This window comes from Octodon degus, unplaced genomic scaffold (genome assembly GCF_000260255.1).
Source record: "Octodon degus isolate 3935 unplaced genomic scaffold, OctDeg1.0 scaffold00104, whole genome shotgun sequence".
NCBI lineage: Eukaryota > Metazoa > Chordata > Mammalia > Rodentia > Octodontidae > Octodon > Octodon degus.
In genome coordinates this window covers 3,692,337-3,708,800 of record NW_004524680.1, presented here as the reverse complement: position 1 = coordinate 3,708,800, position 16,464 = coordinate 3,692,337, and the positions used below count along the sequence as shown (strand labels likewise).

Here is a 16,464-nt window from a genome sequence, read left to right as displayed (position 1 = left end):
CCCTTCCACATGGCCTGGTAGATGCTCATCTTCTCCTGGCGGCCGGGCTCGGCCTTGCTGGGCACCAGGACGCCCGCGATGCAGCTGGTGCCCTCTAGGTATGTTTTAACCTCTTGTTTTTTCTCAATTTGTGCTACTGTACTCTTTCCTTGCTGTAGTTCTATCAATGTCTCCTTTGTTATAATATTTGATTTATAGAGCTCCCCTGCTCTTATTTGTGTTCGGATACCTCTGAACCACAGTTCCTTTGTCTGAGTTTCCTTTTCTTCAATTATTTGTAGAATAATATGAACTACTCTTTCTAGCGCTCGTGTTGTTTTTGCTTTGTATATTCTAACCAGTTCCATCTTTTTGTCCTCTGTTACATATTCTGAGTTTAGCAGCTGCCATAGAGACGGCCTCTGGCCTTTGTACCTTCCCATCTTTATATCTACCTTCTCTGCCTCAAAGGCTCTTTTGGTTGCCTCATCCACGTATGTAGCATCCTTCGGTTCTCTGATCATTGGAAATAGAGTCCAGCCAGGCTCCTCCCTCTGGCATCTATTCTGAAGCTCTTGATAAGTGACTTTCTCCTGTGTGTTGGGATCCACAAACCTTTTCTTCATGTGCTTCTGATCTGCAATGAGTACATATATGTCCTCATGTAGACATCCACGTCTGTAGGCTGTTTCCAGTGGCAGCCGATGGTGGTGCAGGGGATCCACGATGCCCCCTGTGGCTACCTGCACCTCAAGGAGCCTCAGGGCATCTTCTCTCTGGACTAACTTCTTTTTCATGGCCTGGAACAGTGGGATCATTTCCCCTGTGGCTGGGTCAGTATAGCCCTTTGCAGCTCTCTCTGCAGCCAAAAGCCTTTCCTGCAGCTCTTTGTTTACCAAGCCAGCCTCTATAGCTTCCTTCACAGATAGTTTCTGGTGGGTATGGGGGTCAAGCATGAACCCAGTAGCTGCCTGAGCCTCCAACAGCTGGGCTGCAAAACCTGCAGGGATGAGCTTTTTCCGGCTGGCTTCCTCAATGCTCAGGACCTCTCCAGTGGAGGGTGCAGTCACCCCAGCAATGCAGCCAGTGCCCTCCAGGTAGATGTTCACATGCTCCAGCTGACGGAGGTCCTGGCACCCAGTCTCCCCACTATAAATTGAATCCAGGGTCTTCTTGTTGATGACCCCAGAATTGAACAGTTCTGCAACTGTCACATCCCCCTGGATGGCTGACACCTTGATGACTTGGGTTTGCTTTTCTGTTTCTTCAATAGTGGTGGTTATGACTGCCAAAAGTTTGTCCAGGTCCATGTTCTGAGTTTTGTACTCCCACACTAACTCCTTCTTCTTTTTCTCTGTGAAGTACTGAGAGCACAAGACATCCCAGACAGACACTGTCTGGCCTTCAAACCTCCCCACATGCATTGATATAGTTCTGGATTGCAGTGTGCGCCTTGTGGCCTCATCAATGTATGTGTAGGTCTGTCCTTTCTTTACAATTTGTAACATGTATAGGCCTGTCTCTGGGTCTTCCACACAGCGCTCTAGCAGCTGCAGGTAGGTGAGATTCTCATGTGTGTTGGGGTCAAAGAAGCCTTTAGTGTCATCACTGGGGTCTTCCAGGATACGGTTCATCTCCTCATCAAAATAGCCACGCTGGTAGGCCACGTCTACTGGCACACGGTGGCTGTGCACAGGGTCAATGATGCCACCAGTGGCGATCTGGGCCTCCAGCAGGCGGATGCCGTGGTCGTGCACGATGAGGTCCCTCTGCATGGCCTGGAAGAGCGAGATCTGCTCCCCGTTGTATGGATCAGTGTAGCCGGTGACAGCACGCTCAGCTGACAGCAACTTCACGTAAGTTTCCCTGCTGAACATCCCAGCTGCGAATGCCTCCTCCACAGTCAACTTCCGGTTTTCCACTGGGTCAATGATGAAGCCGGTGGCTGCCTGTGCTTCCAGGAGCACCAGGGCTGTGCCAGGCCGCAGGATATTCCTTGTCAAGGCCTCAGAGATGCTCATCTTCTCATTGGTACCCTGGATAAGGACGCCAGCAATGAAGTTGCCTCCTTCCAGGGATTTCCTTACACTGTCCATTTCTGTTACCTCTTCCACTGTCCTTTTCCCTTGAGTCAACTCATCCAGTGTCTGCTTGTTAATCAGCTGAGACCTGAATAGGTCACTGGCAGACACCTGTTTCCGGAGCCCTCTGAAGGTGGCCTTTGGTGCTTGGCTCTCTGCAGCCTCCACCAGGGCAGTGATTGCAGTGACTACCTGCCGCAGGGCTTCTGCTCGCCCAGTCTGACAGAGCGCCACCAGATCCCGACGCTTGTCTGCACTGATGTACTCAGAGTGCAGCAGGTCCCAGAGTGACACACTGCGCCCCTGGAACCTCCCCATGCCGATGGGCACTTTCATGGCCCTCAGCGCCACAGCAGTGTGGTCATCTACCTCAAGCACAGTGTCCTGGGCCAATGGCAGCAGCCACAGGCCAGTGTTACTGTCCAGCACACATCGCTCCTTGAGCTGCTGGTAAGTCACTTTTTCCCTGGCATTGGGGTCAAAGAAGAACTTATTGTTCTCTTTGGTGGTTGTCAGTGTCTGGCTGGTCTGTTCATCCAGGACTCTAAGCCTGCAGGCCCCTGCCTGGGGCAGGTGCACCCCATAAACAGGCTCCATTGCCCCTCCTGTGGCCAGCTGCACCTGAAGAAGGGGGAAGCCCTCTATCTGGGGCACAAGCCCTTTCTCCATGGCCTGCCACAGCGATAGGGAGCCCCCTGTGTAAGGATCAGCATACCCGACCACAGCCCTCTCAGCCTGTTTGAGTTGCTCGCTCAGTGCCTTGTCCACCAGGCCAGCCTTGACTGCCTCTTCCACTGACAGCCTCTGGCTGGTCAGTGGGTCAACAAGGAAGCCAGATGCAACCTGGGCCTCTAGGAGCCTCTGGCCCAGGCCCATGGGCAGTAGACCATCCTTCATAGCCTGGGCAATGCTCACTTTGGTCCCAGAGGGTTGTAGCAGCACACCGGCCACACAGCCTGTCCCCCAGAGGCATGCCTTTATAGCAGGCATCTCAGCAACCTCGGCTGGTGACTGTGTACCCTGAGCCAGTGCCACCAGTGTCTCCTGGGTGATGATGCCTGCATCCTGCAGCCAGACAGCAGGGATCTCTCCCCTTGGCCCTGGAACTGTGACACGGGTCCAGGCCAGGAGCTCTGCCTCTCGTACTTGGCTGCACACAGTGGCTTGCAGTTGTGACACAGAGATCCTCCCGACCCACACATCCTCCAAGAGGCCCCTGCGCTGCTCCTCAGTGAAGTGGCAGGAGTTGAGCAGGTCCCAGAGAGATGAGCCATCCTCTGTCCCTGGTGTAGCCTGGAGGGTCTGCTGGATCTGAGTGTCAGTGGATGCAGCAGGAGGACTTTCTTCCAGGGGTAAGAGGTAAAGACCAGAGGCCTTGTCCTGGGGGCACTGCTCCAGAAGCTGGGTATAGCTGGTGTGTCCCTGACCATCCGGCATGGGGAAAGTCTTGGGAGAGCTAGACAAGACAGCCTCCATCTCCTGGTCAATGCAACCACGTTGAATGGCCACAGGCATAGGGAGGTGGTAGTGGCCCGTGGGATCAATGACTCCTCCTGTGGATACCTGGGCTTCTAGGAGGCGGGTGGCCTGCTCCACAGGGATAAGGCCCTTCTTCATGGCCTGGAATAAGGATACTCTCTTCCTAGAGAAGGGGTCTCTGAAGCCAGTGACAGACTCCTCGGCCTGCTTCAGCCTGCTGTATGTCTCTGGCCCTACCACACCTCTGCGCACAGCCTCATCCACCGACAGTGTCTCCAGATTGCAGGGATCTATGATGGCTCCAGTGGCTGCTTGAGCCTCCAGCAGGGCCAGCGCCACACCTGGCATTAGCAGCTTCCGTTTCATGGCCTGGTAGAGGCTGAGCCTCTGTTTGGAGGGCTGCAACAGCACGCCACCCACAGCACCTGAGCCCTGAAGGTACCTGTGGACTCTGTCCCTGTGGAAGAGGGTGTCTGGGCTGATCACTCCCTCCAGCACCTGGTCCAACAGCTCCTGGTCAATGATGTTAGCCTCTAGGAGTTGGTAGGCAGTGACTTGGCCACGCAGTGCAGGTAGTGTGATGTTGGCCCACCTCTTCATCTCTCTCTCCAGCAGCTGTGTGACATGCTTGAGTGTAATCTTACGCTGCCGATAGCGCTGCAGCAGCTGCCTCCTCCAGTCTTCACTGAAGTACTCTGAGTTGATCAGTTTCCAAGCGGAAATCCTCTGTCCTTGGAACCGTCCATACCTTACAGACAGCAGCAACTTCTGGAAGGTCTCTCTGGTGGAGCCATCGACCAGCTGGGGCTGCGTGCTGTTGAGTGGCAAGAGATACAGGCCTGTCTGGGGATCACGCACACAGCGCTCCAACAGCTGTAGGTAGGTGAGGTTTTCATGTGTGTTGGGGTCAAAGAAACCCTTGGTGTCATCAGATGGGTCCAACAGGATCGAGTTTAGCATTTGGTCAAAGTAACCACGCTGGTAGGCCACATCCACAGGCACGCGGTGGCTGTGCACAGGGTCGATGATGCCACCTGTGGCGATCTGTGCCTCTAGCAGGCGGATGGCATGATCATGCACAATGAGGTTCCTCTGCATGGCCTGGAAAAGAGAGATTCGCTCCCCGGAATAGGGGTCAGTATAGCCGGTGATGGCACGCTCAGCCGACAGCAGCTTCGCATGCACATCAGGACCAATGACCTCAGCCCTCAGAGCTTCCTCCACAGTGTATCTCTTGTTTTCCTTTGGGTCAATGATGAAGCCTGTGGCAGCCTGGGCCTCAAGGAGGATAAGAGCAGTACCTGGCCTGAGAAGCCTCTTGCTCCGGGCCTCATAGATGCTGAGACGCTCCTGAGATCCAGGCAGTAGCAGACCAGCAATGCAGCCTGTGCCTTGCAGGTACCTCTGCACCGAGTCCAGGCTGCCCACATCCTGGGCTGAAGCCTGTCCACGTTCCAGCTTCTCATATAGCTCTTGGTCAATGATCTCAGCTTTTAGCAGCTCTGCTGGTGTCACAGTGTCTCTCAGCCCATCAAAAGTGACTTTGGTAGTAGCTGCAGCCTGCTCAATGGTGGCCTTCAGCTGGGCTTCCAGCTCCTCTATCGAGAGGGCCCCTTCCTGATACTGCTGGGCCAGCAGTGCCCTCTGCTCCACAGGGACTGCCTCAGAGAAGAGCAGCTCCCATAGGGACACGGGTTTGCCCTGGAACTTCCCCACAGAGACAGAGGCTGTGGCTGCACTCAAGGCCTGTCGAATATGGTGCTTAATGAATGTGGGTCCCTGGAGCACTTCTCCACGGGGCTCCCCCACCAGGGGCAGAAAGGCAAGCCCTGTCTTTGGGTCAGTGATACAGCAAGATAACAGGTGCTCATAACTCACACTGCCATGGGTGCTGGGGTCTGAGAAGCCTGCAGCCTGGGAGAGACATTGCTGAGTCTCTTCATCCAGGCAGCCAAAGCGTAAGGCAGCCTTCAGGGGCAGCCGGAACCTGCGGGCTGGGCAGATCAGTCCACCTGTGGCTATCTGGGCATCCAGAAGGCGCAGAGCCAGTATCTGGTCCACCAGCTCCTTCTTCATGGCCTGAAAGAGGGGGATCCTGGAACTACTAAAAGGGTCATAGTATCCAGTCACTGCCTGCTCTGCCACCAGGAGCTGCTTATGGAGCTCTGGGCCAACCAGGCCTACCCTGACTGCCTCATCCACCCACAGCCGCTGGCCTGTGGCTGGATCTACCAGGGTGCGGGTAGCAGCTTGAGCCTCCAGGAGTGGGAGTGCAGTGCCCATCGGAAGCAGGTGCTCAGCAGTGGCCTGGAAGAAGCTTTTCTTGTGGCCTTCAGGCAGTAAGACAATGCCCGCCATGCTGCTGGTGCCCTCCAGGTAGCGTTGCACCTCAGGGCGCATGCTCACATCTGACACAGCCAGCGTGCCCTCCTGTAGGCCCTGGCCTACCTCCTTGTCCAGGACTCCTGCTTCTAGCAGCTCAGCCACACTGGCTGTCCCTCCTAGGGTACGGAAGATGGTCTTGAGGGGTAGCAAAGAGAGCCCTGACCCAGGGGCCTGCACACACCTGGATAACAATGTGCTATATAGCAGCTGCTCCTGGGTGTTGGGGTCGAGGAAACCCAGGGCATCTGTACCAGGCTCCAGCTTGGACAAACTAAGCCATGTTTCCTGGTCCAAGAGGCCCTGCTGGCAGGCAAGCTCAGGGGCCACTCGCACACCTCGGGTGGGGTCCACTAGGCCTCCAGTAGCCAGCTGGGCCTCTAGCCATCTGCACCCAAGAGTTCTTTCCACAACTTTCTTCCCAATGGCCTGGAAGAGGGCCAGCTTCTCGCCCCCATAGGGGTCAGGGTAGCCAGTGACTGCACGCTCAGCAGCCAGCAGCTTCTCCTTCAGCTCTAGCCCCACCAGGCCCTGCTGCAGGGCCTCAGACACAAGGAGCAGTTGGCCCTGGGTGGGGTCCACAAGGCCCCCCGTGGCTGCCTGGGCCTCTAGCAGAGCCAGCCCGAGTACAGCAGGTAGGAGACCCTGCTTTGTAGCAGCATAGATACTCTGGGTCTGCCCTGAGGCTTCCACGTACACTCCAGCAATGCTCTTGGCTTTGGCGCACAGGGGTGTCTCCACTTGGGGCCTGACGGGGGTGCTGGCTCCCAGCCCAGCCTTCATGTTTTTGGTGACTGTTGCCTGCTCAGTACTGCTGGTGACCAGGACATCAAGAAGAGAAGCCTGGCCATTCATTGCACACAGCTGGTTGTGCAGAACTTGCCCAAGTTCCACTTGTTTCCTATAGAAGAAAGAAAGGCTCAGTCAGGGACACTGAACAGGCTGGCAGGGAAGACACAGACATGAGGTCAATTCCAGACACTTCCCAGCTAAAGCTGACAGTGCCATGGTAGTGGAGGACCTACATACAGCTTGCTTCCTGCGATATAAGAAGGGGAAGTGGCTCTCTGGGACAGGGGCTCTCTCTGCCCCACTCCCAGGAGGAGTGACAGACACTACTTAGCAAGCTCAGTAAGATTTAAGGAACAATGTGCTCACCACAGGGAGCCAGGACTGGCCAGCAGACCACCTGTCAGGAATTGAGCGTTTTCACCCATGAATGGTCCTCTGACCTCCACTCTAGGAACTGAAGGTCATGAGGTAGGGAAGTGAGGCCCTTTCTGGTCCCCTCATTGCCCCTGTCCCTGCTGAGAGCTCAGTCTGCCCCATGAGCCCTACGATGGTCCCTCTGCTCCTCTGCCATGGGGGCCCCAGCTTCGGCAGACATGTCTCCTCCTCCCACATCCACCTATCCCTCCCTGGTTATCTGGCTCTATGCCAATGCTGCCAACTCTACCTGTCCCTGGTTATCTTGGTGGTCATCTTGCCACCAACAATGGGCTGTCTAGGCCCATCCCCTTTTGAGCTGGGCTGGACTGGTTGCTCCAAAAAGACATGTCAAAGTCCTAACGTACAGTGCCTGTGAAGAGTGTGACCTTATTTGGAAATAGTATATCTGTGGACTAATGATGAGATCATACTGAAAGCAGCTGGCCCTAGTCCAGTATACCTGGCGCCCTTATAAGACAGACACATAGGTGAAAGACGGCAGGGTGACAGCCTAGAGCCACCAGGAGCTGGGAGGGGCAGGAAGAACCCTCCCCTACAAGCCTGTGGAGAGAATGTGCCCTCCCACACCTGACCATAGATCTCTCGCCTGTGTTGTTTTTGGCCCCAGTCTGGGTCGCTGTACACCCTGCCCCTGCCCTGTGTTCACCTGCCCTAGCAAGCTGGGCCTGCACTCTGTAGCCTCAGATCACGCCCTGGCCCCTCTATTGGTCCATACCCTCAGTACTAGCAGACCCTTCTCTGTGCTCAGAAGCCCAATCAGGACCCCATGGGCCCATTCCCTCCTTGCAAAGTCTGAGGCAGGGTGGCCCCACCCACTCTCACCTCACTGTCCAACTCAACAAATGCACTTTGGACCTGTCTGTTGGGGACATGAGGATTGTCCCTGAGAGATAGGATTCTTGTTTGTCTCCATTTAACAATAAAATCAGAAAGCTCTCCAACCTGCCTTCAGACCCCCAAACTGTATGGGTGATCAGGACATCAAGAGGAGAGGGAGGCTCCATCTGGCAGTCTTGGGTGTCCCACACCCACTCACATGCTGGTCCTGGATGGCACCAGGATTCTCCTCATAGCTGATCTGGGGACACCACTCCACACTGGTACACCCTGCTAACCTGAGTCCCTCTGGAACCTCATTGGTACCCTTCCTGTTCCTGCTGTTTCAGCCTGCATACCACATGGTACAGGAGCCTCTCTGACCATCCTCAGTCATTGCAGGGGGTCTCTGTCCTCCCAACACCATGTATGTGAGGAGCAGGTGAATGAATGGTGGGGGGTGGCTTTGATGGGAAGATAGGCTTATCATTCAGTCCATGACAGATCAAGGCTTGGATGTCATATAGCCTAGTGGGTAGACAGATATTACCAAGCTCAGGGAGGGCTGTGGGTGTACAGCTCCACTGCCAGTCCTTTCATGAACCACATCAGCCCAAGGCACCCCCTTCCTTAGGTGGCCCATCATATGCTTAGTCCCTTTGCATGACTTGGGTGACTCTCATGGCTGTTACAGCTTCTAAACACCCTTGGAGCCACCCCTGAGACTGTATCCCAGCCTCCCATCTGTGCAAAATCATCCCTCTGCTTTTCCTTCCTTTGGGAGCATCCTGCTGCTCAGAATCTTGGACATTGTTGCTAAGACCAGGCAGGCACCTCAACAGGGCCAGCAGAGTTCATCTCCCACTGCCTTCTGACCGAGTGGACAGAGCCTGGGCTCCAGGAAGTGGTATAATCTTTCAGCTTTCTGAGAGGGGCATGGGACACAGTTCAGGGCAGTAGAGAGGGTGCAGAGGACAGGAGACAGTCTGATGGGAGCTGTTTCTAAGCAACCAAGCTTTGAGAACAGATCCCAAGAGGCTTTGAGTGACCAGTTGGACAGCTGCAGGGCTCTGGTCACCATAAGTCCAGGAAAGATGGGCAATTCCAGTTCCAGGAAGGATAGGTAATTATGTCCAGTAAAGGTAGAACATAAAGCATTGGAACTACTGCCAGGGGCAGGGACAGCCAGGTGGGCATGGCTTTGGGTGACCCTTGCCCTGGACATGAGTAGCCAGCTGAACAGGTCATGTGCTGTACAGAAGGACAACACTTGGATGAGAAACTAGAGAGCCAAGGTAAGGTCACTCAGCAGCTCCAGTTCCCTGAACAAAGATTCAGGGAGAAGCCTGCTAATCCACAGAGCTGTAGAAGGGAAGGAGAGGGGGAGAGAGCTCCTCTGTGAGTTATAATGTGTGAGGTTCAACCTGTAACTGAACTCCCTGTTGGTTTATGGGTGACCTTGAGCGTGATAAGTATCTGCCAAACCCTGCCTCTTCCCAGGCCACGATAAGGGCATCTGTGTCCTGGAGGGGGAGTGTGGCAAGGTGGCTAGACAGAAGCACTCTAGGGTATTTGGGGGTGTCTGGAATAGGCTCTGCCAGGAAGCAGGAAGATGGCCTGGGCAAAGGATCAGTGTTCCAGAGAGGGGGCCACTAGCATTAACTGATCTGGATGTGTGACAAAGAGGCTGGTAGCTTTCCAGGGTCAAGGACAGAGGTGATTTCCGTCAAAAGGCATCTGAAGGAAAGTGGGCCCTGTTTCTCTGCAGGGCCCCACTTCAAGCAGCCCCCAGCTACCGAGGTGTGGGAAGGTCATTCCTGAACTGGGTTGATTCACATCCAAGGGCATGGGCCACCTTATGTCACCACACCGGAGGGTGGACATCCATTCTAGCTGAGGACAGGGTGCCCCCAACGTCAGGCCAGAACAGATCCAGAAGGCCAGGCTGACTGAACCCACATCTCTTCCCCACTGTGGGCAGCTAGGAGACTTCATGTATGTTGGCCCAAGCAGACAGAGAGCAACAGCCCTCATAGGAGCTGGCATGATGGGTCGGTGGGGTAGGAAGGCAGAGGCCCTCCTGCCTCTCCTTCCCAAAGGTGCTTGACCCCAGACAGCAGGTAACTCCTCCACAGGGCAGCTCCACCTCCCTACCTCAGAGCTGCTGTTAGAAGCCACTCTCTCAATTTGTTAGTCTAACTACCCTCCCACCATGGGCGCAGCTCCTTTTGCAAAAGGAAGGGGGAGCGGTCGGCTGTTGGAGGATCCCGTCCAATCTGGAGCATACAGTCTGCCTGGAATCACGGGCCAGCGAAACCCCCGCCCCGTGGCATGTTCAGCCCTGGTTCTCAACCTCTTGGACCGCGAACCTAGAGCTCCGAGTGAGCAGGTTCTAGACCTGCCAAGCAGAGACCAGAGCCCGCGCAGCGCACCCCTCCACCACGCGCCCCATCCCCCTACCCCCGGCAGCCTTGGCCTCTGCCTCAGCTCGCGCAGGTGTTTCGGTTTCGCAAATCCGCACCTGCTGCACGACGTAGAGTCGGAAGTCCCTCAGCGCCTCTGCTCCTCCGCCCCGCTCGCCGAGTCCCACGCCCCGCACCTTTAAATCCTTGGGGCCCCTAGCCGTGGCTGCCCCGCCCTCCATCAGGGGGCGGGGACAGGGAGCTGGGCATAGATCAGGTTTGGGTTGGAGGTGCCCGGAACGTTGGGCTGGCTGGGCAACCACCCTTGGGCGAGGAGGGGCTGCGGAGCATGAGGACCCTGCCCGCGCCCTCCCACCTTGAGTCACTGTGGAAGAATGCAGTGCAGGCACGAGGGTGGGGCGTAGAGGACCTGCGCCGCCCGCCCGCCTGTCAGCCTTTGAATGCAGTTTGCAAGGGAAACGTGGACCTCCCGAGCTAGTAGTTTCGGTTCCCCAAACAAGACTTTATTGCCTGAGAGTGGGAGCAAGCTAGGCGCATTGAAGTTTTGTTGTCTCCAGCCGCTTCTCATCCAGTGCCTGTTCTTTGGGTCCTGCTGAGCCTCCTGAGGATGACTCCACGCACCGCTTCCTGTCCAGTGCCTGCTGGGCCCTGGTGTCCTCTGGGATTCTGCTTCTTGGGCCCCTTAGGGGCCTTAACCTTGGAAGAGCTGGAGTTTCTGTGTGCTGGGGAGGTTGGCAGTCCTGTCTGGGAGGGATGGTCAGTCTTCACCCCAAAGGCCAGCTGGTCCACTTGGGCTCAGAGATGGTCCCGTAGCCCATCCCAACACCCACCTTCTGAGGCAGAGGTCTGGTGGAGGCACTGGAGATGGAGGTCCAGAGCCTCAGGGAAATGATATTCCGAGCCCTTGGGCTGTGAAGCCCAGCCCAGCACTGGAATCTCTCTTGGATCTTACAGCTGGTCCTCCCCTTTGCTGCCCAGAGAGATGGAGGGAGGGCAGGGATAGGGTGCAAGCCCTTCATCCCCCTGGGCAGAGCCTGGGGCCTACTTTGCCCCCAACCTTTGCTCTGAGGGCTGGGTACCCCCTACCCCCAGCCCCTCACCTCGGCCTGGGTCATTCTTGACTAGAAATTCATCCAGAGCCACCCAGCCTCCTCCAACACGAACCATCAGGGCACCCCGAGCCACCTGCACCGCCCCAGGAGGGTCAGGTCAGGCCTCCTGTGGGGTATGGAAACAAGTCCCCGGGGCTCTGCCCCAGCACACCTCCACCAGTCCCAAACTCACACCTGTTCACCAGCGTTCCCTGGACCATGGACCCATCTCTGGCAACCTGTGTGCTTGTCCCCTGCTCTGGCCATGCTATGTGATGGTGGCTGCTGGCTGTTCAGGGGTTCTGACTCCAGCATTATGGTGAGTTGGGATGTGGGTGCAAGTCCCCAAGAGGTACCCAGGCAACCCATTCCATCTCTTTCTTGTTCGCCAGATGCCAACACACGGTCCATGAGATCCTGCTGGGAGGAGTGGCACCGTTGTCTGTGGCATAAGGTGCAGAGTGAGCCCTAGACACCCTTCTTCCTTTGGCCACTGCATCTCTGTCAGGCCCCCAAATCCAGGTGGGCGCCAGCCCCTTGCTGCGGGGAGGTGTGAGTTGGCCTAGGCTACTCTGGTGTGCCTAGGGTGGACTGTGTGCTATCTACCCTCACCTGCTCCAGGTGATCCTTGTCTTGCCAACTTTTCTCCCTGGTGTCCAGCTTCCTGTGGCTCCAGCTCCTCATGGCAGCCTCTGCCCATGGCAGCCAGTTCAGTTCTTCTTGGGACACCCTTGGAGTGTCAGCCTGGTCAGGGTTCCTATGAGCCAGCACCTGCACTGGGGCTGCAGTCCAGAGCTTCAGTCTGTCAGCCCTCAGGACTCCAGGCAGCACTTCCAGTCTCCAGCTCTGTGCAGTGGGAGGGGTGTGAAGGAATGGAAAGGGGTGGAAAATACCAGAATGTGAACCAGGTGGATCTACCCTAACTACTTCTTTACACATTGCTGCCTGAACCAGTGCTTCTGCTTGTGCTGCCCAGCACCCCCTGTGGATCACAGGGGCTCCCAGAGGGAGTGGGCTAGGAGACCAGGGGACCTGAGAGCAGTGCATTTTGCTGACCCTGGGCTGTTCCACAAAGTCACTGTGCAGGTAGGAGCTTCTGGCCATAGGCCCCACCTTGGTCCTGAGGGGCTCAGCCTGGCTTGACCCTTGGAGGTATGTGAGCATGATGTGTCCTGTGAGCAGCGGTGTCCCCTCCATGACATTAGGCCTGGAGAGGAGATGTGGCAGATCTGGGCATGGTGGAGGACATGGAGAGTCCATGGGGACCACCCAGTGAAAAACTGACCTCTCCCTTGGAGGGCAGGACACAGTAGGCTGGCTGCCTGGCAGGTTCATCAGTAGTCTCAGGTGGCAGGTGCCCTCGAAGTTGATCTCTCCTCGCCATGCTGGGCCTCTCCACGGCCAAGACACCACTAGGGACTGCTGTCCCCCTGGGAACTCCTGCCAGCAGAGCAGCTTGGTGACCTGCCTGCCTGACATCACACTGGAGCAGGTTGCCAACGTCATTAGTGTCCTTGAAAGAGGGGACATTTGGACACACATGCCAGCAGATGCCTTCTACAAGCCAGGGAAAGGGGAACTCAAACCCTGCTTTCTGGGCCCTAAGAAGCCATCCACTTGTCCTTGGGCACAGGGAGCTGTGTTCCTATGGGTTAGCTGCCTGGTCTCTGGCAACTGGTTATTGCCCCCCGTACCCCCCAACTAATCCAATCCCTAAGGTGAAAAACATCACTGAGTGGAGGGGATCTGATATTCAGGCAGGCTCTATGGAGCTCCACTGCTCTCACCCTACAGCAGTGACTGAGTTTCCCCTCTGGCCTTGAGGTTGCATTAAACACTGAAAAGAAGCCCTACCTGTAGCTAGAAGTTTCTTTCTATTTTGTTCCAAATATGTACGTATTTCCAACTGCTGCACAAATGGGGCTCACTCTTGGTAGTATTGTGCTTTATTTTTTGTACCAGCGATTGAACTCAGGACCTTGTGCTTGCCAGGCAGGCACTTATGCTGCTGAGCTATCTTCCCAACCCCCAGTATTATGATCTTAATTGGCTGGAAAAGTTGGACAGTGTGTTCGTATTCCTCAGCCCTTGCCGTTTCCCATCCCTATCCCTTAGAAACTGTGCAGTGCAGTCCTTGTTTGGCACCTCCAGCCCTGACCCTGCTGGGAGAGCAGAGGGGCCAGGTCTTGGGGAGACCAGAGGCTGTTGGAAGCACAGGTCGACCCATGACATCGCTACCAGATCCCCTATGGTCCCACTTTTCTCTCCTCCGTGCCATACCCTTTGGCTTGGTCCCTCCAAGCAGGCAGCAGCTCAACCTCAGGTCCCCTAGTTCTTCATCCTCTCCATGGTCACCCCTTTCCTCCCAAGGAACTCTGGGGTGACTCCCCCTTGTCCCCAGACTTTCAAAGTACCTGGACTGGGGCCCAGCCACCCTTAGGCTTCAGCCCCTTCTTGATGGCAGCCTGCTCTTCTAGGTCACATGGACTCCACTGGGCTAGCTCCCATATGGCCTTCAGCCCATATGGCTCCTGAATTTCTGACCAGTGGCCTCTCAGGGCTCCCAGCTCTGCCTGCAGCACAGCTGAGGACAGATAGGACCATCTGAGAACCCAGTCTTGGGCACAGTCTCACCCTCACCCACCTGGCCCCTACCTCTGGTATACTTCCCAGGTACCTGGCCACACTCCTGAAGGTGCCAGGGTACTTGGTGGGAGGCACTGCTCCCGGATGGACACCATGTGGGCTGCTGCCTGGCCGGGGACTTCTGCCTGTGATGCCAGCTGCTCAAGCCACTCTGCTAGCTGGGCCAGTTGGATGCTCAGCTGGGGGAAGAGGCCAGCATTGTCCCAGGCACTCCAACTGGGGACAGAGAGCCCTGAGGATACACTCCCAGCCATCCCTGTTCTCCAGCATGGAGGACTCCAAAGTGGGCAGAGAATGCTAGGACCTCTCCTAGGGGTTAGCGGTAGGGGGATACACACCTGCTCCTGGTCCTTGAGCCCTGGACCCTCTGAGGTCGCCCTCTCCAGATCAAGCTGGGCCTTTAGACCTATTGGGGGTAAACCTATCCTCTTGGCACATAGCAGAGTCTGCCAAACCTGGGCAGCACCAGACACAGTCAGCTTCACACACTCCTGGAGTTCCTCCAGCTGCTGCCTCACAAGTTGAGCTTCATCCTCTGCAAGCCATGCCAGGAGAAGAGCCAGAGCCAAGACATGGGCATTGGAGGGGGCTTTGGGGACTAGGGCAGGGACAGAGGCATGGGACGGACTTCAACTGGGGTCAAAAAGCATGGTGCATGCAGGGCTGGATGAGGTTGAAGGCATCGTGGCAGGCTTGGCCAGCCCAGCTGAGTGAGCTGGCTGATGTCCACTCACCCATGAGCAGCTCTGCCAGCCTCTGACCAGTCTCCAGTGCCCTCCCCAGGTCCTCGGCATACGCTGTAGTGCCCTGACACATATGCTGTGGACATATGCCACTGAGCTCTGTGCCAGGCTACCAACCCCCACCCTGGGTATGGGTCATACCTGCAAACACTGCACAACCCTCTCCTGGCCTTTGGGCCCCAGCTGGCCCTGTCCCAGCACAACCAGGAGCCGCTCACCCAGGCCCAGCCGTGCCAGAAGGGTCTCACGGGCTGCATCAAAGCTTTGTGCTGCTGGGACAAGCTGCTGCAGCAACCCCCACCTAGGGACCAAGAAGTTGCCATAGGTATCATGACCCTCCCTGCCCTGGAACCCTCCCTCCCTTACCCCAGGCCTCACCTGGTCTCTGCCCGCTGCACCAAGCGATGCCACTGTGCACGCAGCTCTGCTGGGCTCCCCACCTCCTGCAACCTTGGCTCTACCTGTGGTGCCCGCTCCTGCAGTAGGCACTGGAGCAGCTTTGGGGACATGATGTTGGTGGCTGGACACTGTGTTCTGGAAGCCCTTGCCCCATCCTCCCATCTCTGCCTCCTTCATCCATGGGAACATGAAAGGGTTTCTGCATTCAGCCCACCCCTGGGGTAATCTGATGTGGCCCTACTCCTGATGGGGCAGTATTGTGTGCTGGTGGCTTGACCTGAGGCTCAGAACCAGGTGCTGCCACCTGGCTCTGTTCCCCTGTACCTCCTGCTCACGCAACTGGGCAGCAGCCACCGTGGCATCAGCGGCCAGGGGCCCCTGGGAGGCCTGCAGCTCCTCCATACCATCCAGCCAGCTTTGCAGGGTATTCAGGAGTGCAGGAGGCCTCTGCAAAAGAGGTAGTTTCAACCTGCTGCCTCCCCAACCCGTGCCAACCCCCAGGCTGTCCTGCTTCACCTGGGCTGGCTGCCTTTCTTGCTGGCCAGGCCCCACCTCCACAGCCTCGGTTACCACAGTTTCTGTCACCACTGTCTCTGTAACCTCTGTCACCTGGATAGCATGGCTGCCCCACCAAGCCCAGGACACCACTGGTGGACATAGATCCTGGAGATCTGCACACGGAGAGGGGCTCTCTTGGGCCTTAGGGCCAGTCCTGAAGCGACTTCTCCTCTCCCCTAAGCAGCCCAGTCTTGAGGCCCAGTTTCCCATGATGGATACCAAGAGGGACAGAGTGACCAGGACACTGAAGATAACCCTGTTGGGGCAAGATGATCCAGATCAGGACCTGGAAGCTAAAGGCCTTCTTGTACCCCACACCCTGGGTACCAGTTGTGCGGGACTTACCTTTTGGGGTCTCTGCCTCAGCCTGTGCAGGGTGGAGTAGGGCTGAGAGACTGGAGGGGACCAGCACCTCCTTTGCCCACGTCCCCACGCCTGGCCTTCCCTCGGGCACTGTTCAGCCAGTTCTAGCCATCTGTCTAGCCAGTCTGGCCTCAGCACTTTCCTTTCCTTTTCGTTTCCTGGGAAACCTGTGACTGGCCTCAGCCATGCTGTGGGGGAGGGGCTGGGAAAGGGGCTTCATCTGAGGCTCCTTACCCCTCCCCCCAGTTTCCTGTACAGTGTGGGGTAAAGGGGG

General features: G+C 56.6%; 2 protein-coding genes across 2 annotated transcripts; both read right to left on the bottom strand.

Annotated features, from left to right (window-relative positions):
• Positions 1 to 2: 2 nt before the first annotated feature.
• Positions 3 to 10,538, bottom strand: LOC101580664 (epiplakin; the record flags this gene model as incomplete). Its single annotated transcript, XM_004638961.2, has 2 exons — positions 10,489 to 10,538; positions 3 to 6,822 (listed from the first exon to the last, which is right to left on the bottom strand). A coding segment is annotated over exon 2 (6,774 nt), but the record flags the coding sequence as incomplete, so codon positions are not given.
• LOC101580262 lies at positions 6,842 to 16,243 on the bottom strand. Its single transcript, XM_023723849.1, has 16 exons — positions 16,173 to 16,243; positions 15,786 to 16,083; positions 15,594 to 15,716; positions 15,249 to 15,367; positions 15,012 to 15,171; positions 14,862 to 14,946; positions 14,466 to 14,662; positions 14,203 to 14,306; positions 13,896 to 14,085; positions 12,094 to 12,327; positions 11,677 to 11,898; positions 11,491 to 11,575; positions 11,221 to 11,360; positions 10,428 to 10,605; positions 6,951 to 6,960; positions 6,842 to 6,863 (listed from the first exon to the last, which is right to left on the bottom strand). The coding sequence occupies exons 2-16, from the start codon at positions 16,035 to 16,037 to the stop codon at positions 6,842 to 6,844; spliced, it is 2,121 nt and encodes a 706-aa protein (XP_023579617.1). The 5' UTR covers positions 16,038 to 16,083; positions 16,173 to 16,243.
• Positions 16,244 to 16,464: the final 221 nt, after the last annotated feature.

Excerpts from the sequence above, each read along its gene's own strand:
- LOC101580262 (XM_023723849.1), bottom strand. The coding sequence starts at position 16,037 with ATGGGAAACTGGGCCTCAAGACTGGGCTGCTTAGGGGAGAGGAGAAGT. Across the intron at positions 14,947-15,011 it reads GGGTTGTGCAGTGTTTGCAG|CATATGTGTCAGGGCACTAC; the intron begins GTATGACCCATA and ends ATATGTCCACAG. Across the intron at positions 11,899-12,093 it reads ACAAGGATCACCTGGAGCAG|GATCTCATGGACCGTGTGTT; the intron begins GTGAGGGTAGAT and ends TCCTCCCAGCAG.